This window comes from Numida meleagris, chromosome Z, assembly GCF_002078875.1.
Source record: "Numida meleagris isolate 19003 breed g44 Domestic line chromosome Z, NumMel1.0, whole genome shotgun sequence".
Classification (NCBI taxonomy): Eukaryota; Metazoa; Chordata; class Aves; order Galliformes; family Numididae; genus Numida; species Numida meleagris.
The window spans coordinates 9,249,331-9,273,295 of NC_034438.1; the positions used below are offsets into that span (position 1 = coordinate 9,249,331).

The window sequence follows — 23,965 nt, forward strand, 5'->3', positions numbered from 1 at the left end:
GCCGGGCGGGGAGCATGGCGGACGCGGGGCCGCTGATGCTGTGCTACGAGGGGTCGGCGCGGGGCCGCGGCGTGGCGACCGCCGGCTGGCGGCTGTGCCTGGCGCACCGCTTCGCGGAGCAGCGGCAGCCGTACGGAGCCGGCGACGTGCCGTTCCGCGACGTCCTGCGGCATGTCGGCCTGGTGCTGCGGTACGGGGCGGGGGCGCCGGCGGCAGGCTTGGGGGGCGGGAGGTGCGCTGGGGATGGGATGGGGTAAGAGGGGCGTGATGGGCTGACACGGGGACGGGGGGTGGCCGTGCAGAGGGGCCGCCCCGGAGCCTTCCAGCCCCCGGAGGGGAGCAGCGGCTGTGCCATCACCCGCTCCGCGGGTCCCGTCTCCCTTTGCCGCGCTCGACCCCACGCCAGCTGCCCCCGCCGGGGCCGGGAGGTCGCGTCCCCGCGCTGCAGATGGGGCACGGGAACAGCCGGCACCGGCTCTGCGCAGGGAGAGGAGGCGGCCCCGCTGCCATCTGCAAGACGTGCGCGGGGCAAAGGTTCCTTCCAGCGGGAGGGAATTGCCGTGCGTCCCCGGGAAGGATTGGGCTCGCAGCCCAGCGCAGTGCAGGGGACGTGCCTGAGGCTATGTCACGGCTGGCCATTTCCTCGTGCCGTGCTCCGTGCCGTGGCCTTGGTGCAGAGGGAGGATGCAGTGTGGGACTTAAAACTGCTGCAGCTTTCTGCAGGGTGACCGTGCACGCACCGGTGGCACAGCCGCGGTGACAGGGCACTCTGGGAGCTGTCTGGGCAGGCTTAATCTCTGTGCCAGGCTGAGCAGAAAGCAATGCCCTCTGGACCTGGTGTGGCTCAGAGCAGGTAGGCTTCCTGCTGGTTGTAAAATCTCAATCACTTGTGCTGTGCGCTGCTGGGAAAGCTGCAGGTGGGGATCTGCTGTGCTCCCCCTGCTCCTCGCTCCGGGGCACCTCCACAAAGCAAAGTGATGGGGCCACAGATAGTGGCAGCGACTGCACAGGATGGGCCGGTTCTCCCGACCTCTGTGTGCTGTCCTTATACAGCCAAGCGCAGTGTTGCTGCTGCCTCCAGATTTGTTGGAAAAGCCTTTACCCACTGCTGAGGTGGGGCAGGTGTGTTCATCCTGCCTGTGTGCTGGGGGCAGCAGGCAGGGTTCAGAGCAGCCCGTTGGTGAGCAGTGGAGTGAGAGGGCATTGCCTGGGGCCAGCTCCGTGGCAAGGGTTTATCTGATGGGCACTGCTGCCTTGCGGGGCTGACGAGGGACGGCAGTGCTGGCTCCTACCTGCAGTCACACCTCTTGCTTTCCTTGCAGGTACTTCAGGTGGTGGTACAAGAAAACCCGCATTGAGAAGAAATCTGCCTTTATCGACCTCCTGTGTGCCGTCCCTCTGCAGCAGATCTATGGTGAGCCCGGATCGGGCATGGGGTGGTGTAAGAGGCATTGTCCTTCTCCTGGCCCTTGGGTGCTTCTGGCCAGGAAGGAGCTGCTTGGGGCATGGGGCAACACTGATCTCTGCATCCACCAGGCTGCCCGCTGGGTGGGATCGGTGGTGGCACCATCACCCGCGGCTGGCGGGGCGAGTTCTGCCGCTGGCAGCTGAACCCTGGGAAGTACCACTACGAGACAGTCATCGCTGACCAGGTAGGGCTCAGTGCCACCTGTCCCCCTGCAGTACCGTGACCCTTGCCTTGGGGCTCACCCTGTTACCCTGTGCTCCTTTCCTTCCCAGTTCACAGTGTGCCTGCGCCGCAAGGGACAGACTGTTTACCAGCAGGTCCTGTCTGTGGAGAAACCCAGCGCTCTGCAGGGCTGGAACTGGGGTTACTGTGGCCGCTATGCCTTCTATCATGCACTGTACCCCCGCGCTTGGATGGTCTACGAGCTGCCAGGGCAGAACGTGGTGCTCACGTGCCGCCAAATCTCCCCGGTCATCCCCCATGACTACAAGGTGAGGAGGTGACAGTTCTTCAAGCATCACCCCTGTGTCCTGGGGTGCTGCAGTAGCTCAAGGAAGGAACTGGGGAGTGATGTGTTATCTTCATGGCAATGGTCCCAGTGCTCCCGAAGTGCCGCACAGGTGCTGCTAAGGCATGGCGGCTGTCAGCCAGACTTCCCTCCTTGTTCATTTTCTTTCCCAGCCTGATATTTCTGTCCTAAGATCCCATCCCTGGTGCCAGCTGCTGTGGGGTTTCTTACAGCCAGACCCAGTGCTGAGAGGAATGATCCCTTGCTGCGTGTGCTCTGCTCTGGCAGCTGTTCTGTTCCCCTCCTACCAGTGCTTTGACAGTGTGTCCTGCTTACTCCCTGCCCTCATGTTTATGTTGTATCCCCACAGGACTCCAGCCTTCCCGTTGGAGTGTTCATCTGGGAGGTGGAGAACAGCAGTGAGGAGCCTGTGGATGTCTCCATCATGTTCACCCTGCAGAACGGCACAGGCACGAAGGGGGATGGGAGCGGGGGGCACTGGAATGAGCCTTTTGCCCTGCAGGATGGCGGGGAGCGGGTGGCCGGCGTCCTGCTGCACCACTGTACACCTGTGAACCCCTTCACCTTTGCCGTGGCTGCCCGGGAGAAGGTGAGGGCTGGAATGGGGGCTGTGCTGCTCCTGGTGGCTGTGGGGTGGTCCCCAGCTTGGGGACAGCCTTGGAGCTGGATGGGAGCAGGTTGTGGCTTCAGGCTTCCTGGAGCACCTGTTTGGGGTTCCAGCAAGTAAAGCAGTGGGTGAGGCTTGCATGATGCCAGGCAAGCAGAACTTGGGTGTGGTGGTGATGGGCAGCATGAGACCAAGCTTATGGTTGTGGCCTTGGTGGTGGGTCACTTTGCCCACCCCAGAAAGTTCCAGCTTCAGATGTACTCTGGGGTGATCCAATTGCATCACCTGCTGCGTTGGGATGGGAGCTATTTCCTGATGCTCTCCTTATCCCCAGGCTGGCACAGTCATCACTCACCTTACTGCCTTTGACCCTGCGGGGTCAGGCAGGGATGTGTGGCAGGACCTCCTGCAGGATGGCAAGCTGGAGTCCCCTACTGGTGAGTGCTGTCTCAGAGGCCTGGGGGGGAGCATGGGCTGAGATTTGCTGTGTGGCTGTAGTGGTGCCCAGCCACCTTCCACAGTTTCATGCTGCCAGATTTGCCAGCTGAGCTGGTTCTGATTTGTTTAGGAAGCACTTAGCAGCTCTTGAGTTCTGAAGCTGGTGTAACCTGCTGCCCTCTTGTTGCCACGAGGGTTTCCTCAAGGTCTCTGGAATTTCCTTGATACTTCTGCGTCATCCTCAGCTGCCTGCTCGCTCACTGCCTTCCAGCAGGGTGACACCTTGCAGTCTGTGCTGTCCTGCTGCTGCAATAGAGCTGAGCGAGTCCAAGAGAACAGTGCTGACAGATTTGTAATGCTGGCACTGAACCTCTGCAATATTTTGTGAAGCTTGACTCATGTCACCAGTTGCCTAAATATTTCAGGAAAATGAAGGCTCCTATCTGCTGTCTGCAGATGCACTTGGAGCTCTCTGGGCTATTGGGGATGTGGTTTTCCTTCATGTGTGCAGGCGTTATCATAGGATCTATGCTTCTGTGAAAATTGTTGCCTTAATGAGTTTACCTGGTACACATGTTGGGACCAGTGTATAATTACGCAATTGCCTGAGGACATTTTTTAAAATGCAGGTGCTGTTCAAGCACCCTTTAGAAAGCTGGAGGCAATGGCTGTCACCGCAAAGTGCTGGTGCCTGTGCTGGCAGTGCATAGTCCTGGGTGACAGGGCCATTCCATGCGTGCCTGCTGGCTTCCCTGCCTCATTTCTCCCTCTGCTTGCATGCCTTTTTTTCCTTTTGACCTCTCCTCCCATGGCAGGTATTCTATCCTGGTTGCAAAAAGCAGTTGCTCATGCACAGCAGTGCTGTCTCCAAAATGCATCAGGTGTACACTCCATGTTGCAGGGGGACCAAAAAGCTTTGTTCCTTTGAGGCAGCAATCCCTCAGGCTTTGTAGGCTTCCTTGGTTACTTTGTGAACCTTTTTTTCATTATCTTTCTGGCAGGTAAAAGCAAGCAGACCCAGAAAGGAGAAATGACAGCAGCTGCGGTGTGCGCCAGCTGCATGGTGCCCGCACGGGGCCATGGGACACTGGAGCTGGCCCTGGTGTGGGACATGCCCCGCATTCACTTTGGCTCCAAGGAAAAACTGCACCTCAGGTGGGTGGTTTGGGGACAGCCTGGTGGAGCTCCTTGGGGCACCCCTGAGCTGAGCTCTGGCCCAAACTTCCTGTTGGCAGGCGGTACACACGCTTCTTTGGCAGCAATGGGGATGCAGCACCTGCGCTGTCACACTATGCCCTGACACACTACAAAGAGTGGGAGAGGAAGATTGAAGCATGGCAGAAGCCCATCCTGGAGGACAGGTGGGGTGGATGGGGGGATAGTGACTGGGCAGAGGGCAGAGGGACCAGGTCACTGGCTGAGCTTTCATCTCTCTGCAGTCAGCTGCCCTCCTGGTACAAGTCAGCCCTGTTCAATGAGCTGTACTTCATGACGGATGGGGGCACAATCTGGCTGGACCTGCCCCCTGACTGCCTCCCTCAGGACCTGCAGGGACCGGGGGCTGCTGAGATGTCCCACCTCTTCCCTGTCCTGCGGGAGTACGGGAGGTTTGCTTATCTGGAAGGTAACTCACTGGGATGCAATGCTCCCACGTGTCCCAAGAGCACCCTCCCTGTTTTACCTGCTCCGAGGATGCTTTCCGCACCCCTGCAGGATGAAGCATGGCACAGGGAGGCAGACCTGTCCTTCCATGTCTCCCCTCCTTCACTGCCTCTCTGCTGCTTCCAGGGCAGGAGTACCGTATGTACAACACCTATGATGTCCACTTCTATGCATCCTTTGCCCTTGTAATGCTGTGGCCCAAGCTGCAGATCAGCCTACAGTATGACATTGGTGAGTTGCCTGGCCGGTGCTGTGGAATTGGCCTCTGCCATAAGTGTTGGTGCTGAAGGGCTGGTATTGCCTTCCAGCTCCTTGCTAAGCTCTGCGATTGGCAAATCTCATCCCACTGATGCCATTCAGCATCTCCCCCAGCAGTGCGACATGTCCTTGCTGGAAGAGACTGGGAGCAGACTGGTGTCTCCCAGTATGTTGCAGGGCACAGCGGGGCACTGGTAGCCCTGCCTATGCCTGTGGCTTGGGCTTGATGCCTTTCTAATATCCCTCACCCCACACCCTTCCAGCTGTCACAGTGCTGAACGAGGATGTGCAGCCACGGCAGTACCTGATATGTGGCAAGACGGCCCAGGTGAAGCTGAAGAATGTGGTACCCCACGACATTGGGGATCCAGGTGAGGGGCATGCAAGGGATGCACAGAGATGCTGAACAGCAGCAGGACAGCTGCTCACAGAGGTGGCAGTGGGTGCAGTGTGCCACTTGGGTGCTGCTTGATTTTAGCACTTCTGGGACCTCATGGGGATGGCTGTTGCTTGCTGCACTGCTGTATCTGCTCTGTCCTCATGCAGATGATGAGCCCTGGCAGCGAGTCAATGCCTATCTGATGCACGACACTGCCAACTGGAAGGACCTGAACCTGAAGTTTGTGCTGCAGGTGTATCGTGACTACTACCTGACGCACGATGCACTGTACCTGCAGGACATGTGGCCAGTCTGCCAGGTACTGTGGGAGGGTCCTTAGAAGATGGGAGACATCCAGAGAGGGACGCAGCAGGAATACTTCATGACCACCCACTGCCTCCTGCAGGCTGTGATGGAGTCGGAGCTGAAGTTTGATACTGACAACGACGGGCTTATTGAGAACGGGGGCATTGCTGACCAGACATATGATGCATGGGTGGTGAACGGGGCCAGGTAAGCAGGCCAGAGGTGTGGGCTGGGTGGTAGGAGGTGGCTCAGAGCTGGGGACATGCTCCCCATGTGTCAGCAGTGCACTGTGCAATGCGTCCAGCTTTGCCAGCACGGCTGTCCTTTTTGTTCTGGCAGTGCGTACTGTGGTGGGCTGTGGCTGGCAGCTGTCCGGATGATGTGTGAGATGGCAGAGGTGCTGGGCGACACCGAGACCCGGCAGAAGTATGGTGCCATCCTGCAGAAGGGCAAGGAGTCATTTGAAAGGCTGCTGTGGAATGGTGTGTGCTGGCTGGTGGGAAGGCTAGGAGGGGTGGAACAGCACGCCAGCTGCAGCTGTCAGTATACCATAATTCCTGCTTTTTCCAGGAAAGTACTACAACTATGACAGCAGCGGGAGCAGCACCTCCAGCAGCATCATGTCAGACCAGTGTGCAGGGCAGTGGTTCCTGGGGGCATGTGGCCTGGACCAGAAGGAGCTGGAGGTGAGGAGGAGGGGGATGTGAAAGCTCAGCAGAGTGAGCACCTGGTGTGGGCTGACTGCTAGTTGCTGGTGTGCACTGGGCAGCATTTGGGTGGAGGTGGCTTGATGCACATCACTGCGCTAAATGGAAATCAGCCCAGAAATGGGCTGCACGACCAGAGTGTGTAACCTTGGTCAAGCCTGGCGTGCTGCTAGGAGGGTCCTGCTGGGCTTTGCTCTCAGCAAAATGGTGTTTGCTTAGAAACCAGTGAAAATATACATAAAAGTTTCCACGTGCTGTTTGTTGCCCAGTTTGAAGTCCTAAATGAGTGTTGGAGGACATGGAGATTGATTTGGGGCCCTAAAGCCCACAGCTCTTTCCTCACAAAGGAGGAATTGGCTGAAGGCTGCTCTGTGTGATGAGGCAGTAAGAACACTGATCAGTAATGTAGTACTATAACACAGCGTGGCAGCAGAGAGCACGCCTGTGGATTACTTAAGACCAAGGAAGTTGTCAGACCCCGCTGCAACAGAGCAGAGCTCTCTGTGGTGGGAAAGGATATGCAAAAGCTTCTTCCCTGAGAGCACAGTATGCCAAATTCCATGGGATTTAGTGAGGAAACAGTGTCTAGCTGTGCCCTCCAGCCTTTTGCAGCAATACTCAAACAGCCTTTTTAGATGCAAATGGTAAACCTGGCACAGTCTGAGATCTCGGCTATGTTTTTTGTTGATGTCTGACTTTGTTGCTTAAGGTGTCATTTGTCCCCTGCTGTCTGGTGAGCTCTGAGCTTGCTGAAGGCTGCACTGATGAACTTCTCTCTCTGTTTACCATGGTCATCCAGTTTTTCCATGTATTTTGATCCCTTGCCCTGCTGGCAGTGCTCCTGCTTGTAACTTCATTAATGCATTCCTGCTGTGTGTGCAGGTCAGTAATTAAATGCAAAGTAAGACAAATTGGCCACCTCAGTACTGAAGAAATTCTGCCTTAAAAACTTTTGCTGGAGAAGACTGCTTCCCAAACAGCTTTTCTGCTTATCTCCAGGTCCACACTGGAAAACATGTATCAGATGCTTGGCTTTAGCACGGATAAAGCGATCCGCTGCCTTTCCCCCGATAAGTCTGCAGAAGTTGCCGGGTTATCTCTGCCAACCTTTCACAAGCTCCTGTGGCATGTCACCATGCTTGCCACTTCCTCAACATTTGCAGCAAACATACGCAAAAAGTCAGTGCATCCTGTGCAGGGGCCAGGCAAGCAAACTGCCTCACTTCCTATCCCAATACCCTTTTTATGACTTTTTAGCTTTTAGTACCATGGAGAAGCATTATTTACTTCCAGCTACGTGCAGAGGCTTTCCATCTTTATGCAGTTCTCCTTGCTGTTTGACTGGCACGCGTTTTCATGCTCAGGTTGTTTTGGTTTTGTTCTGTTTTGCGAAGGCTTAGTCAGCATGGTGCTTCAGTTTGTTCTCATAGCTCTTGTGAGCTCTTGGCCTTGGCTTGTTGAATAACTTGTTTTTCCTCCCTATTCTCCTGAAGTGACTGTTTGCTCAGTGAGCACTGCTGACCTTTCACAGGCCTTTTGCTAGCGGTAAAAGTCTCAAGTCTCTCCTGCCATAATCACAAGGTATCCCATGTGTCACAGTCCAACCTTTTATCCCCATGCTTTCTCATTTCGTCTCAACCCTTGGTCAGGGGCACAGTCCCTGCATTGCCACCTAATGGCAAATTTGAAGGGGTTGAAGTCTGTCTGAAATCGGTCAAAACCATGCTCAGTTTTTCTCCTTCCACAAAGCTGAAGCTGAATCTCCTGTTTGCTTAGGCAATTTTCCATGATCAGCAATTTTGATAGGATTTCCAACATGTACTCTAATCAGTCTTCTGGTATTCACAGTCCCACTTTTCAGCTGCAGGATGTATCCCTGTGTCACTACCCTGGCTGTGCCACAGCCTTCCCCTCCAGCATCCCTGTCCCACTCTCTTGGCCACCTCTGCTCTGTGTCCCATCTCTTCTGGGTGTTGTAATGCCTCTTGTAGATGGTGCAAGCTACACTAGCTACATGAAGTAGCTATGATGGGGGTGAGATAGCAGTTTAACCAGCAGAAAGCCTGGGTTCTGAGTTGGCAATAGCCTGAAAAACATCAGCAGTGAGCGTAAGTGCAGACTGGAAATTCAAATACAGCAAGTCTGAGGAGTGTGGCTGGCCTGTCCCCAAAGCAAGCCCCAAAGCAGGAGTGAGATGGAGTCATGGAGGAATCACTAGGCTCCACTAGGCTCCGTCAGGAAGGGTGGCGTGAAGTTCTGCCTCTCCTTTCTGTCTTTTTTTTTGGGGGAAAAGGCCTTTTTCATGGTGTTTTCCTAAGGTGCTCACTCACCAGCAAGCAGTGTTGATGTGTTCCTAATGAGAAATGTCATTCTGGAGGTCCTGGTCACCAAGTTGTTGGCACTCTCACCATGCAGGTCTTCCCCAAGAGCCACATCCTCAGCGCACTGAGGACCATCTTTGAGAAGAATGTGATGAGCTTTGCAGGTGGCACTATGGGTGCTGTGAATGGCATGCGGCCTGATGGCGTGCCTGACACCTCCAGTGTGCAGTCCAGTGAAGTGTGGGTTGGTGTTGTCTATGCTCTGGCTGCCACCATGATCCAGGAGGTAAGTGCGGGTGCAAGGGGGTGAGCTGACATGTGTAATCTCAATGCCACAGAGATGAAAATGGCAGCCTTCTTCTACAGGGACTGGTGCAGGAAGGCTTCCACACAGCAGAGGGCTGCTACCGTACGGTGTGGGAGCACCTCGGCATGGCTTTCCAGACCCCTGAAGCGTATTGCGAGAAGAAAGTCTACCGCTCGCTGGCTTACATGCGGCCCCTCAGCATCTGGAGCATGCAGCTGGCCCTGGAGAGCAAAGCCCGCCAGGCCCGGAGCCCCACACCACCCCAGAAGAATCCTCTGCACCTGTGAGACTGGTGGCACAGAGCTGCAGGGATCTCGCCCTGTGCCTCCCTCTCTTGAGAATGCTCATATTGCTGTTTTCTTTCATACCTCCTTGGCCCCCACATTTCTGCCCCTTGCTCTGGGGGATTCCCAGCCCCTGTGCTGCACAGGAGGAGACCAGAGGCACGTGTATGTCCTGTCACCATTGTGGTGAGAGGAGGGGACAGGATGGGGATATGTGACCGTCCCCTCCCCGGTGCTCAGGGCTCTTGCAGGACTCCTATGCCCCAAGATCTGTCCTGGGGTATGTGGCCTGCAGAATGTGACAGGGACACGATGCAGCCCACACTGACATATAGATGCTGTAGTGTGTAGCTCCCTGGGCTGACTCCGCAGCTGGGGGGCCCTCCTGGGACAATCACCATTGGCTGGTGACAATCCCAGCACCAACAGTGTCTGGCCTGGTCTGGCACCGTGCCGTGAGCTGGGGTGGGCAGGGGAGCAGGTTTTAGAGAATTAATTGTTTTAAGTTCTTAATAAACTATTGTTCAGCTGTCCATCCCTCTTCCTGTGCTTCCTGGAGCGTGTGTGGGTGCAGGTGTGGGGTTTTGCACATAGGGTTGCGGTGTGGGCCAGCTCCCCACTTACGTCTGCAAGAAGGCAAAGAAACCAGCATGGGCTCTGACATGTTACCAGGCCCCACAGGGGGCTGCTACCAGCTGCTGGGAAGGAGGCCAGAGGGCCCTGTGGCTCCTGTAGTCATATGCTGATGGCACTGATGATGACTGCAGAGCCTCAGGGGGAGGCCAGGCTGGAAGCAGTGGCCTGGTGGAGACAGCGTACCTCGTTCTCTGTGAAGGCTGCTCAGTGCTGGGGTGGGGCACCTCTATCTTGCCTTTTGACCTCACAGGGTTGGCACCAACATCCCTCACCTGCTGTCCCAGGCTGGTGACAATGCTGGGGCGCTGGCACTGCTCCTGACTCTCCTCCCAGTAACGCTTTGCTGCAGCCACACTCAAGTTCTTGTCACATCCCTTCAGGCAGCACTTCTGGCTCCCATGCCCTCACATGGCCTCCCAGTGCCTCTCCTGTGCCCCCGCACAGTGCTGTGGTAGCAATGCCTGCGTCACCACATCCCCTGTGCCACTGCAGGTGGTGGCCCATCTCTTGCTGGTGACCCTTGGCAGGCAGCCCGGGGGCCCCACGCAGCTCCTACCGCTATAAACAGGTCTGAGCAGGACTGGAGCTGCAGGCGGGGCGCAGCTTGGCCATGGAGCACCTCCACTGCCGCCTCCTGCTCGGCCTGGTCCTGCTCGGCCTCAGCCCTGTGGCCACCAGGAAGGTGAGGGTGGCCGGGGGCTGTGGTGCTGGGGGGCGGCTGTGGCTGTGCCGTGCCGGGCCATGCTGTGCTCTGACACGCTGCTGTGTCCTCTGGTCCTAGTGCGAGCTGCAGGGCCTGTGGAGGAACGAGCTGGGCTCCAACATGACCATCTCAGCCCTGGATGCAGCTGGGACCTTCTCTGGCTCCTACCAGACAGTGGTGACAACCACCAATAAGCAGATTCTGGTGTCACCACTGCAAGGGGCCCAGCAGCCCCCCAGCAACAAGGGGCAGCAGCCCACCTTTGGCTTCACTGTGCAATGGCAGTTTGCAGGTACGGCAGGACCAGCATGGCCGTAGGTAGCCAGATAGTTCTGCCCAGGGGGTCTGTCTGTCTGTCTGAGGGCCTGATAGGGATCTCTGCCAGCCCAGGGCACCCAGGGTGTCTGTCTATCAGAGAAGGTGGTCTTTGTTCCCCTGGCTTCAGCCCTTGGTTTACCTCCAGATTCCACCACCGTCTTTGTGGGACAGTGCTTCGTGGACCGCCGCGGGAAGGAGATGCTGGACGTGGTATGGCTGCTGCGGGAAGAGGTTCCTTCCCGCAAGGACACCTGGAAGGCCGTCAGGTGAGCCTAGCTCTCACTGCCACCCCCACAGTGCCCACTCCTACCCCACTGACCCCTCTTCTCACAGGGTTGGCACCAACATCTTCACCCGTGTCAAGTGAAGGGGAGCACTGCCTGCGCCTCATGATCCTGTCTGCAGCACCTGGGCTCTCTGCTGCCTCCTCACCATGTCCTGCTGCCCACCTGTTGCATCCCAGTACTTCTGCACCAGGAGCCAAATAAACCCTCCTGCACTCAGCAGAGCTGTACGTCATGTGCTTCTTATTCCTCTACAGATGAGTTCAGAGGAGGGGATGGGCAGGGGACCAGCAACCAGGATGCATTTGACTGGGGGATGAATACCCTCTCTGTGTGCCCAAGAGCCCTGCAGGCCCTCCGACAAGCGCTGCTTGCAGCACAGCATGCTACTTCAGAGTGGGATATGTTCTCCGTGCCAGTGGGTAGGGCAGCATTTCGGGGCAGTTTTTGGGAGAGCGGGGATAGCAGCAGCGGCTGGAGGACACAGATTTCCATTGAGTGCCTGCTGCTGTCAGTAAAACATTCTCTTTTGGATTCCTCTTCTGACACGTTGCTAACTCCTTGGTACTTTCCTTCTCCCAGGCTTGAGTTTGTTGAGCTTTTGCCATTCCTTCTCAGCCTTTCTCAGCAGAGTGCATTTACACTGCTGCTCTGATGCAGCCTTTTCCCTTCTTGGCTGCTCTGCCTGGAGTTACCTTTTAACAAGGTTCCTGCATTTTCAGTTAATATTTAGTCCAAGCATCTGCTTCACATGAATTAGGAAATAGGGCATGGGCTGGCAGAGCTATTAGCAAGGTGCTCCCTATCTCAGGGCACCTACTGACCAATAAGATGACTTCTGCAGGGAGCATTCCTGCCAAGTATTCACCAAGTCTCTCAATATTGAACATCCTGGCATCCAGCTTCCCAGCTTCCAATTTCTCAATACCCAGCAGCTCACCGCCCAACATTTCGGCATCTGACATCTCCATGCCCACAGTCCCCATCCAGCTGTTATCTCTCCTGAGCAGATGAAGTGAGGGCATTCCAGCCTCACCCAGGGGACCAACAGCTGCTTGGTCCTGCTCCTCTGCTGCTCTCCTTGGCTCCAGGAGTGGAGTACAAGTCCTGGGAGAATGGAGGAGCCCCTGGGCCTGGTCCTCAGCCCTGTGGAGCAGGACTCACTCCTAGTAGGGACGACATTCCAGGACCATGAGGCAGGAACTAAGAGACACCTCTAGATCAATCAGCCTTGTCCTTATGGGGCCTTCAACTTGCCAGATGTTAACTGGGAACACCACACAGGTTCAGGAGATTCCTTAAACACCGTGGTGACAACTTCCTAGTGCAGGTGGTAGGGGAGCTAGTGAGAAAAGTTGCCCTCCTAGATATATTGTTTGTGAAGAGAAGTCATGTGGGTGGAGTAGCGACCAGTGACTGTTTTGTCCACAGTGACCATGAAGTAGTCAAATTTAAAATTTCTGGTGATAGGTGGAAAACGGACACCAAAACTTCAACCATGAATATGGGGAAAGCAGACTTCAGGCTACTCAGGGAACTAGTTGGTGAGGTCCCCTGGAAAACTGTTTTTGAAGGCTGGGGTCCATCAGTGCTGGCCACTTTTTAAGTACCATCTCCTAACAGCACAGGAATGGGCAATTTCAAAATGTCGGAAGCCAAACAGTTGGGGCAGAAGGTCGGCTTATCTGAACAGGGATCTTCTTCTAGAGCTTAGAAGGAAACACCACTAAAAGCAAGGTCAGGCAACATGAGAAGAATACAGGGATGCTGTCTGCCTTTGTAGGGAGAGAACTGGTGCAGCCAAAGCTCAGTTAGAGCTGAAGCTAGCCAGTGCCATGAAGGACAATAAAATTATTAAATATTAAATGTTAAATATGTTAACAATGAAACAAGGACGAGAGAGAACATTGGTTCATTACTTAATGAGAATGGTCACCTTACAAACAAGGATACAGACAAAGCGGAGACATTTAATGCCTTCTTTGCCTCTGTCTTCAACACCTACGATGGGCTCTGGGACCCCTGGAGCCCCAAGCTGGAGGATCAGGACTGTGATAACAATCAGCTCCCAACCAACCCCAACTTCTGTGGGATTTGCTGTTCCAGATGGATGTATCTAAATTCATGAGACTCAGTGGGATTCATCCCAGGGTACTCAGTGAGCTGGCCAGTGTCATCACAAGACGTCTCTCAATTATCTTTCAACAGTCTTGGGAATCTGGAGAGGTCCCAGTTGACTGGAAGATGGGAAACATTGTCCCAGTTTTCAAGAAAGGCAAGGAAAAAGACCCTGGTAATTACAGGCCTGCCAATCTCACTTCAGTGCCTAGTAAAATTATGGAGAAAATTATGCTGGGAGCTACTGAAAAACACCTGAAGGATAATGCAGTCATTGGTCACAGCCAGCGTGGGTTCGTGAGGGGAAGATCCTGTTTAACTAACTTAATTTCCTTTTAAGACAAGATCACCCATCTAGTCGATGGAGGGAAATCAGTTCATGTAATCTCATTGCATTTCAGTAAAGCTTTCAATACTGTTTTGCACAGTACCATTCTGGACAAAATGTTGAGCATATAGCAAGAAAAAAACATGTGATGGGTGAGCAATTGGCTGATGGGTCAGGCCAAAACAGTTACAGTAAATGGGGTTACATCAGGCTGGTGGCTGTCACTAGTGGGTTTCCCCAGAGCTCCACCTTAAAGCCAGTTCTCCTTAATGTTTTCGTACTTGGATGTAGGACTAGGAGGTGTTCTGAGCAAGTTTGCCAACGACACTAAATTGGAAGGAGCTGGTGACTCTGTTGAGTGTGGATAGGCCCCACAGAGATATCTAAACAGATGAGAGATCTGGGCAATCACCACCATAAAACTATCACAGATTGTCCAAAGGAGCGCTGCAAAAGTGGTGAGGCTCTGGAGGGCAAGGTGTGTGTGGGGCGGCTGGGGGCCCTGGGTGTGCTGGGCCCAGCGCAGAGGAGCTGAGGGGAGGCCTCATGGCGGCTGCAGCTCCTCACAGGGAGTGGAGGGCAGCGCTGAGCTCTGCTCTCTGTGACAGTGACAGGGTCCGAGGGAATGGCATAGAACTGTCACCCCTCACAGCCCTGCCCACCCTGCGCTGCTGCTTCAACCCCAACCTCATTGCACCCACCCTAGCCCCCAGCACCATGTGGGTCTGCTTACAGTGCTCACTGATGGAGACTTTGGCACTGGTGGACAAGAGGGGTTCCAGGGTAAGAACCCTGTACACACCGCTGACAGTGATGTTCCTCAGCAGTCAGTACTGGGACTGACGCTCTTTAATAAATGCATCACTGACACGGACAGTGGGATGGAGTGCACCCTCAGCAGTTTGCAGATGACACCAAGCTGTGTGGTATGGTCAACATGCCCAAGGGACAGGATGCCACCCAGAGACACCTAGACAGGCTGAGCAGTGCACCCAGGTGAACCTCCTGAGGTTCAACAAATCCAAGTGCAAGGTGTTGCACCTGAGTCATGGCAACCCCCACTGCCAGTACGAGCTGGGGGATGTAGGGATAGAGCACAGCCCTGCCAGAAAGGACCTGGGGATGGCAGCTGGGCATGAGCCAGCAGTGTGCCCTCGCAGCCCAGCCAGCCAGCCGGATCCTGGGCTGCATCCAAAGCGGCGTGGCCAGCAAGGCCAAGGTGGGAATCCTGCCCCTCTGCTCTGCACTGTGAGACCTCACCTGGGGCACTGCGTCCAGAGGTGGAGTGCTCGGCACAGGAGAGACGTGGGCCTGTTGGAGTGCATCCAGAGGAGGGCCACCAAAATGATCCGAGGGGTGGAACAGCTCCCTACGAGGACAGGCTGAGAGCTGGGGCTGTGCAGCCTGGAGAAGAGAAGGCTGCGGGAGACCTGAGAGCGGCCTGTCTGTATCTAAAGGGGGCTGTAGGAAAGAAGGGCCAGACTCTTCAGTAGGGTCTGTTGTGACGGGACAAGGGGCAATGACTTCAAACAAAATGAGGGGAGATTTAGATTGGATATAAGAAAGTAGTTTTTTACAGTCAGGGTGATGAGGCACCAGAACAGGTTGCCCAGAGAGGTGGAGAATGCCCCATGCCTGGAGACATTCAAGGTCAGGGTGAAGTGGCTCTGAGCGCCTGATGGAGCCATGGGTGTCCCTGTTCATTGCAGGGGAGTTGGACCAGATGACTTTTAAGGGTCCCTTCCAACTGAAATGATTCTAGGGTTCTATGAGATTTTGGCATTGGTGGACAATGGGTGCTTCCAGGGCAAGTGCTCCACCAGGGCAACCCTCACTGGTGGCTGTCCCTATGCCTCACCCCTGAAGGGATCCCAGCAGCAGCACAGCAAGATGGCACAGCCTTCACTCTGGGCTGGGACATCTTGTCCAGTACATGCTGGGGCATCAGAGATGAGAAGTCTGCTCAGGGTGCTTTGGGGCACCCCAGTGAAGGGAAGCAGTGAGAGGGTGCCAACCCCAAGCTGCCCCATTATGCCCCAGTACCTGCGAGCCGTGCCTGTGGCATCCTGCCAGGCATCATCTGTGCTCCTTCTTCCAAGGAGACTAAGATCACTTAGTCCAGCCAATCCCCACCATGCCCACTAAGCATGTCCCTTAGTGCTACATCTCCACAGTTCTTTAGCACCTCCAGCAGGTGACCCCACCAGTTCCCTAGGCAGCCTGTTCTGCCACTCTTTCTGAGAAGAATATTTTCCTAATATCCAACCAGAAGCATCTCCTGCCCTGTCCTGCAGCACTGCCAATTCCTGGTCACCCCAACCTCACCGTACCTGCCCTGGCCGTCTGGCACAGCACTGTTTACAGCTGGACACTGCACAGCCCAGATTTTGGGCCGCATCCTGTGCAGTTTGCAAAACCCTCATCAAAGACCCACAGAGCTGCGGGACCACGGGCACACAGCATTGTGCCTGCGAGCAAACCGATCTATATCACACCGACACTTTCTGCAGATACACACCGTCTTTGCAGCTCCGCTTTGCACGGGCCCTGGAGTTCCGCGAGTTCCTCCGTTCCCACCAGCGTCCAGCAGCCGGTGCTAGCGGACCAGAACAGCGCCACGAACCAGAGCCGCGGGGCTCTCGCTCGGGCAGAGGCGCTGCTCGCTTCTGCCGCCAGCCGGGCTCTGCGCTCCGCGCGAAGCTGACGCTGTCCGCGTGCCGGGGACACGGAGCGGAGCCGGGGGCTTTCCCTTCGCAGCTCCGCACGGGGCTCGCCGAGGGCCGCGCGGAGCGGTTTGCCCGGCAGGCCACGTTCGTGCTCGCGCAGCGGTACGATTCCCGGCACGGAGCGCAGTGAGCGCCCGCTGCCAGCTGCAGGACGCGGCCCGTATCCCCACTGCGGCGCTGCCACAGCCTTCCTGCAGCGGGACGGCACCTCCAGCGTCCCCGAATTTGGCCCCGCAGCTCGGCAGAGCGGCACAGCGGAGCAGAAGGGGTCAGTCTCCTCCCTGTCCCTGCTGCCGCCCCTCTGTTGGTGCAGCCCACCGTGCTGTTGGCCTTCCAGGATGCATGCGCATGCTGCTGCACCGTGCTGAATCTTTCATCTACCCCCACGTCCTTCTCTGCAGGCTGCTTTCAGTGAGTTCTGCTCCCTAGAAACATTTGCGATTGCCCTGATCCACCTTGTGCTTGGACTTGTTGACTTTGATTAGGTTCACGTGGGCCCACTTTTCAAGTCTGTCCATGTCCCTTTGCAGGGCATCCCTTCCTTCTGTTGCAAATAAACTGGTGAGGGCACAACTCCCTGCCATCTCCCACCTGCAGCCGGGCTCCTTTTGCTCAGGGTGGCTGCTGTGCAGGTTAGCTGTTGTTTTAACCAACTGGCTTTTTCTGGAGAAAAAAACGATCTTGTGTATTAAAAACTTACTAATCCCTAAATATCTTGGATGTCATATTTTAATGGCAACAGCATTTAATAGCAGTGCATTGCTGCTGCCAGACACGCCAGTGCCACCTCAGTGCCAGCTCAGCGCCATCTCAATTCCAGCAGTCCCAGCACTGCACTGCCTTGTGGGACCACTTTGGGACTGAGGCTCCTGTGATTCATTTCCCACTGGATTTTTCAGCCCTCGTGCTCTGGCTGCAAACTGCTGGTTCTGTCACAGCGGCCCTGGCTGGCGGGCCCCTCCTGACTGCTGTTCTGTAGGAAATTCCTGCAGGTGTGCTTTCCCGCCTGGCTGCTGTGTTCACTTTGACTGCTCAGGCACAACACAGACAGGCAAATCCAGCAGAACAGAGCCTACTGTATTGCCATTACCATTAAACTTCATTTTTCTTATATTTAAGAAAACTTTCTGACGCATCTGGTGGAAGAGCCAGCAAGGAGAGGTGTGCTGATGGAACTTGTTCTTACAAACAGACACTGGTGGGGAACGTGAAGGCTGGGGAAAACCTTGGATGCAGTGAGCGTGTGATCATGGAGATCTTACATGGAAGAACAAGGCAATAAGTAGGACTGCAACTCAGGACCTCGGGAGCGGTGACTTTGACCTCTTCCAGGACATACCTGGAGGCATCCCATGGGTTAGGCTGCTGGAAAGTACGGGGGCCCAAGAGATTGGCTGACATTCAAGCACCGCTTCTTCCAAGTTCAAGGTCAGTGCATCCCTAAGAGTAAGAAATCAGGCAAGGGTGGCAGGAGACGTGCAGCAATAAGCAAGGAGTGCACGGAAAGACACAAATGGAAGAAGAAAGTCTCTGGAAAGTTGGAAGGGGTCCTTAGCAATGAGCTAAGGGAGAAAAACTAATTTACTAAGTATGATAGCAGAATGTGAGATAACACCATATAATTGGAACCACAGCTAATAAATAAAATGAGGGAGAGAGTGTCCAAAACCGAAGGCCTTACTCTAATGCTGAAGGCAAGACAGCAAGGGAGCACACAGTGCAGAGATGAGCAGTAACAGAAGGGACAGTCTCGTGACTCCCAAGCAGTTCTATCTTTCCCTCTGAATGGAAAATGGAAACAGAACAGTGAAATCTTCTGGGATTTGTAGTTCTTCTCTTCTGAGAAAGGTTTACCTGGAACTATCAACAATCCATGGACCTGGAGCATTAACTCTTTAACTTTCAGTGCATGACATGGTGTTATGCTGTGGAATACTGACAACAAAATCACAAAACCATGACAGGGGTGAGACTTAAGACTGAAGCAGCAATAGGAGCTTTATGGTAGGTGTCTAGTACAGGGCGACTGATCAAGTGGAGCCTGTTGGCTGAAATCTAAATATGGGGAGCTCTGGCAGGTGGGTTGCATTACATTTCCACAAAGAGATTAAGTCCCTGCAGTGCACATGAGGGCTCAGACCCACTCCAGAACACCCCCAGCACGTCAGAAGGCAGCAAAGGGCACAAAGCCCAACCACATCCCACCTTTTGCTCAGGGCTGGTGTGTAGGTTTGCTGTTGGTTTAACCAACTGGCTTTAACAAAAGGAGGAAACAATCTTGTTTATGGGAAAATAAACATTCTCTTAATATCTTGGGTGTCATATTTTAATACCAATGAATATCATTGTTGTCCTGGGGTTTTATAGCCCCTTTCATTGTGTATTTTCATAATTGCCAGTCCGTAACATTTCGCCAGGGAGGCGGGTGTAACTTGCTTTGCACTGCATTTGTAAAATGTGTTTTATTTCTGTGGTCATCACCCTATGGCTTCATGGTGACCTACTTACCAGAAAGCACTCCCTCTTTCTTACAAGGGAGTAAAGGGAACTGGCAGCAGTGATCAGTCTCTCCTTCCCTTTAGGCTCACTTCTGAGCTCTGATTACAAAACTGATCCCAGCTCATAAGACAATAAGGTGGCACACAGACTGGGGTATTTCAGAGCTCACAGCAGTTCTGGGTACCGCACTGGAGGCTTTCAACTCAAAAAAATGACTGTGCCTCCTTAGCAGACTTATCTAAGACCTCTCCTACCAGAAGGAAATGTGCCTCCGTTCACAGTCACACCTTATTCACGTCTTCGTTTTTTGGCTGTCCGCACATTTCTGAGCAACCATTTTCATGGATGAAGCACCGGAAGAGTAAAATTGCTGTAAAACCATTGATAAGGCAAATAGCAACCCTCGTAACGATGACAAGCCTTATTATATAGCCATTAGCATCACACCATTCGAAGTACTGGCTGTTCTCACCCAACATCAAGTCCCCTTGAGGCACACACCGCACGTCCCCATCCTTCTGCATTACCCACCATGTGCACCCAGTTCCTTGAGCGAAAGCAGCCCCACCGATGGGCTGGCCTTGGCCTGAGGCAGGAATAACCCAGGCTGTCCTGCCCGGCATGTTTTTCAGGTGCACTGCAGGGACTTTATCTCCTTCTACAGCACGTAAGACGTTTGATTGGGCAGGATCAGCTTGGCTGAAAGATGGATCCCCAAGTGTTGACAAAGCAGGTGGGTTTTGCTAATGGTATAACCTAATGTTTGAGTGTCCCAGCACCCATTGCTCTCTGGGTAGTCTTCAACAGCCCATCAAATACTTCCATTTTCCCAGAGGCTGTGGATGATAAGGGATGTGTGGATGCCATGCTTTCTGGCCCAGGTGTTTATGACGTTGTTTTGGAAATGAGTCCCATTATCTGACTCAGTTCTTTTTGGGTGCCATGTTGCCACAAGACTTGCTTTTCAAGATGCAGGATGGTGTTGTGGGTGGTGGCATGGGGCACAGGATATGTTTCCAGCCATCCGGTCGTTGCTTCTACCATTGTAAGCACACGGTGCCTGCCATGGCGGGTTTGTGGAAATGTGATCAAATCCACCTGCCAGACCTCCCCAGATGTAGATTTCAGCCGTCGTCCTCCGTACAAAAGAGGCTTTATCTGCTTGGCTTTCATAATTGCAGCACACGATTCACATTCACAGATAACCTGAGCAATAGAGTCCATGGCTAAGTTCACCCCTCGATCCCAAGCCCGTCTTTATGTTGAATCCCTTCCTTTCTGGCCTGAGGTGTCACAGGCCCACCGAGCTAGAAGTAGTTCAGCCTCATGTTGCCAGTCCAGACCTATGCGAACCACTTGAATTCTAGAAGCCCGATCCACCTGCCGGTTGTTTTCATGTTCTTCAGTGGTCCGACTGAGAAACAGCCATGGTCTCTCCCCAGGCACCAATATCTTTCCACACTGCAGCAGCCCACATGGGTTTGTCTCAGTGCTGGCAGTTATTCTGCTTCCATTGCTGGAACCACCCCAAAAGGGCATTTGCCACCATCCAGCAGTCAGAGTGGAGGTAGCGCTCTGGCCACTTCTCACGTTCAGCAACGTCTGAAGCCAGCCGGATGGCCTTCACTTCTGCACACTGGCTCATTTCACCTTCTCCTGCAGTAGTTTCTGCAGCTCGTTGTGTAGGACTCTATACAGCAGCCTTCCATCTCCAGTGCCTTCCCACAATATGACAAGGTCCCTCACTGATTACAGCATATTTCTTCTCAGTCTCTGATAATTACTTGTACCTCCTTGGCCACCACTTGAAGTGGTGCCTCTACAGAACTCATCAATGCTCCCTCTGCCTGTGCCTTTCCTTCTTGCTGTCCAGTTTGACCAGCAGGTCCTAGTTCAGCCATGCCAGTCTCTCACCTTCCTTTCTGACTTCCTATGCCTGGGGATGGAGAGCTCTTGTGCCCTGGGGAATGCTTCCATAAACATCTGCCATGTCCTCTCCATTTCTTAGCTCTTAAGGACAGATTCCCAGGGGGTTTTGCCGACTGACTCCCTGAAGATCTTGAAGTTGTCCTACCTAAATTTAAGCTTCCTGATTTTACACTTTCCCTGTCTGATATCCCTCAGGAGTGTGAACACCATCTCTGCATGCTCACAACAGCCTCCGCAGCCTCCAATCCCGGTGTCACCAGTCAGTTCACTATCACTGGTGAGCAGCAGGTCCAGTATTGCAGCCCTCTGCTGGGGCTGTCTGTTACTCGGCACAAGAAGTTACCCTCAGTGCATTCTGGATCACCTGCAGCTCGCCGTGCTACTTTTCCAGCAGATGTCAGGGTGGTAGAAGTCCCCCAGCAGGACAAGAGCCTGTGATTGCGACAGCTCCTGTAGCTGGAGGAAGAACGCTTCATCAACCGGCTCCACTTGATCAGTTGCCCTGTAGTAGACACTTACCACAAGGCTCCCATTGCTGCTTCAGTCTTAACTCTCACCCCATCTTGGTTTGATGATTTTGTAATTGGTATTCCACATCATAACTTCTCATTGTGCACTGGAAATAAAAGAGTTAATGCTCCTGTTCTGTGGATTGTCAATATTGCCAGGTACTTGGTTCTCAGAAGAGAAGAACTACAAATCCCAGAAGATTTCACTGTTCCATTTCCATTTTCCATTCAGAGGGAAAGATAAAACTGCTCAGGAGTCACAAGACTGCCACTTTGGTTACTGCTCATCTCCGCTTGATGAGTCGCCCTGCAGTAGGCACCTACCACAAGGCTCCCATTGCTGCTTCAGTCTTAACTCTCACCCCTAAGCTTTCAGCTTGCTCAGCGCCATACTGCAGGGACCGCTCTTCACACACTATTCCTTCCTTGATGCAGAAACCAACATCTGCTCTCTTCCTTCTTCACCTGTTTGTTCTGAACCACCTGTAGCTGTCAATAGCCACAGTCCAGTCATGCAAATCATCCTACCAGGTTTTGGCGATGGCAACTGTATCGTGGTTTTCAGGTAGCACAGTGGGTTCCAGCTCCTCCTGTTTGCTTCCCACAGGTTACACAGGAAACTGTACTGGCAAATTTTGAATATCTCTGGAGAATGACATTCCACATCCTCCCTGGCAGCCTGTTTCATCGCTCTGTCACCCTCGAAGTAAAGAAGTTCTTGCTCATATTCTGATGGAACTTCCAGTGTTCCAGTTTGTGACCACTGAACCTTGTTCAGACACTGCACAGTGTTGAAAAAGCCTGGCCTATCTACCTGGCCCTATCCACCTGACTCCCGCACTTTAGATATTTACAAGCATTGATAAGATCCCCCTTAGTCTTCTCTTCTCCAGGCTAAACAGCCCCAGGTCTCCCAACCATTCCTCGTACAGGAGATGCTCTAAGCCCCTCATCATCTCTGTGGCCCTCTGCTGGACACTCTGCAGTAGTTTCCAGTCTTTCTCGAACTGGGGAGCCCAGAACTTGACATGGCATTCCAGATGTGGGCTCACCAGGTCAGAGGAGAGGGGAAGGACCACCTCCCTTGACCTGCTGGCCATGCTCTTTTTAATGCACCTCAAGATAGCATTGGCCTTCTTGGCCACAAGGGCACACTGCTGGCTCATGGCCCATGGGTTGGCTTCCAGGAGCCCAGCTCTGCCCTTCTCTGCAGAGCTCCTCTCAAGCAGGCCATCCCCTAAACTGTACTAATGTGTGCGGTTATTCCTCCCCAGCTGCAAAACTTCACACTTGCCATTGTTAAAACTCATAAGCTTCCTCTCCACCCAACTCTCCGGTGTGTACAGGTCTCACTGAATGGCAGCACAGCCTCCTGGTGTGCCGGCTACTTCTCCCAGCTTGGTATCATCAAAAGACTTGCTGAGGGAACATTCTATCCATTCATCCAGGTCATTGGAGAAGATGTTGAACAAGGCCCCAAAATGACCCCTGGGGAACACCTCTAGTGACATTCCTCTGTCTAGACTCTGTGCCTCCGAGCTCTGCCCGTCAACCAGTTCTCAGTCAACCTCACTGTCCACTCACCTGTTCCACACCTCCTAAGCTTACCCACTGCGATGTTATGGGGACAGTGTGAAAAGCCTGGCTGAAGTCAAGGTACCCAGCATCCACTGCTCCCCCCTCACCTACCCAGATGGTTAGGACATCCTAGAAGACTATTTGATTGGTCAAACATGATTTCCCTTGGTCAATCCATGTTGACTACTCCCGATAACCTTCTTCCCTTCCAATTGCTTGGAGATGGCATTCAGAACAAGTAGCTCCACTACCTTCCTTGGGACAGAGGTGAGGCACACTGGCCTGTAGTTTCCCAGCTCCGCCTTCCTGCCCTATTGGAAGACCAGAATGACATTGGCTTTCTGGAGGAAATGGTCCTCAGGCACCTCTCCTGTTCTCCATGACCTTTGAAAGATGATCAAGAGCAGCTTGGCAGTCACTTCTGCCAGCTCCACCAGCACTCACGAGTGCACCCCGTCAGTGCCCATGGATTTGTGTTCACTGAGTTAGTCTAGACGATCTCTGATCAGACCCTTCTCGACTGAGGGAAAGTCTTCCTTTCCCCAGGCTCCTATCTCCAGGGTCTGGGATTCCCAAGAGGCAGTCTGAGCAGGAAAGAGCGAAGTAAAGAAGATGTGCAGTAACTGCTCTTTCTCAGTGTCCTCCATTACCAGGTCACCCACCTCATTCAGCAGCAGATGCACGTTCTCCCAGCCTTCCTTTTGCTGTTGACATGCTAAAGAAGTCCTTCTAGTTGCCCTTGACCTCCCTCACCAGATTTGATTCCCAGTGGGCCTTAGCCTTCCTTGTGGCATCCCTGCATGTCCTGACAATACTCCTATAGTCTCACCATTTGGCCAGAGCCCTTTGCCCAAGGAGGTGGTGGATGCCGCATCCCTGGAGGCATTCAAGGCCAGGCTGGATGTGGCTCTGGGCAGCCTGGTCTACTGGTTGGCATCCCTGCACACAGCAGGGGGGTTGTAACTAGATGATCATTATGGTCCTTTTCAACCCAGGCTATTCCATGATTCTATGATTCCACATTCCAGAGCCTTTGTTCTTCCATTAGTATCTTTCCATGAGCTTCTTGCT

The 23,965-nt window shown here is 53.8% G+C and overlaps 2 protein-coding genes across 2 annotated transcripts; both read left to right on the top strand.

Annotated features, from left to right (window-relative positions):
- Positions 7 to 9,799, top strand: GBA2 (glucosylceramidase beta 2). Its single transcript, XM_021381237.1, has 17 exons — positions 7 to 190; positions 1,323 to 1,414; positions 1,537 to 1,652; positions 1,741 to 1,959; positions 2,347 to 2,586; positions 2,939 to 3,041; positions 4,044 to 4,197; positions 4,278 to 4,403; positions 4,482 to 4,666; positions 4,831 to 4,935; positions 5,226 to 5,333; positions 5,509 to 5,660; positions 5,748 to 5,854; positions 5,987 to 6,129; positions 6,218 to 6,333; positions 8,770 to 8,961; positions 9,042 to 9,799. Exons 1-17 carry the CDS (start codon positions 15 to 17, stop codon positions 9,267 to 9,269), a joined length of 2,562 nt encoding a protein of 853 aa, XP_021236912.1. The 5' UTR covers positions 7 to 14; the 3' UTR covers positions 9,270 to 9,799.
- LOC110390065 (avidin-like) lies at positions 10,449 to 11,429 on the top strand. Its single transcript, XM_021381238.1, has 4 exons — positions 10,449 to 10,584; positions 10,684 to 10,897; positions 11,069 to 11,189; positions 11,257 to 11,429. Exons 1-4 carry the CDS (start codon positions 10,513 to 10,515, stop codon positions 11,288 to 11,290), a joined length of 441 nt encoding a protein of 146 aa, XP_021236913.1. The 5' UTR covers positions 10,449 to 10,512; the 3' UTR covers positions 11,291 to 11,429.

Excerpts from the sequence above, each read along its gene's own strand:
- GBA2 (XM_021381237.1), top strand. The coding sequence starts at position 15 with ATGGCGGACGCGGGGCCGCTGATGCTGTGCTACGAGGGGTCGGCGCGG. Across the intron at positions 4,198-4,277 it reads AAGGAAAAACTGCACCTCAG|GCGGTACACACGCTTCTTTG; the intron begins GTGGGTGGTTTG and ends TCCTGTTGGCAG. Across the intron at positions 5,855-5,986 it reads TGGGTGGTGAACGGGGCCAG|TGCGTACTGTGGTGGGCTGT; the intron begins GTAAGCAGGCCA and ends TTGTTCTGGCAG.
- LOC110390065 (XM_021381238.1), top strand. The coding sequence starts at position 10,513 with ATGGAGCACCTCCACTGCCGCCTCCTGCTCGGCCTGGTCCTGCTCGGC. Across the intron at positions 10,585-10,683 it reads GCCCTGTGGCCACCAGGAAG|TGCGAGCTGCAGGGCCTGTG; the intron begins GTGAGGGTGGCC and ends CTCTGGTCCTAG. Across the intron at positions 11,190-11,256 it reads GACACCTGGAAGGCCGTCAG|GGTTGGCACCAACATCTTCA; the intron begins GTGAGCCTAGCT and ends CTCTTCTCACAG.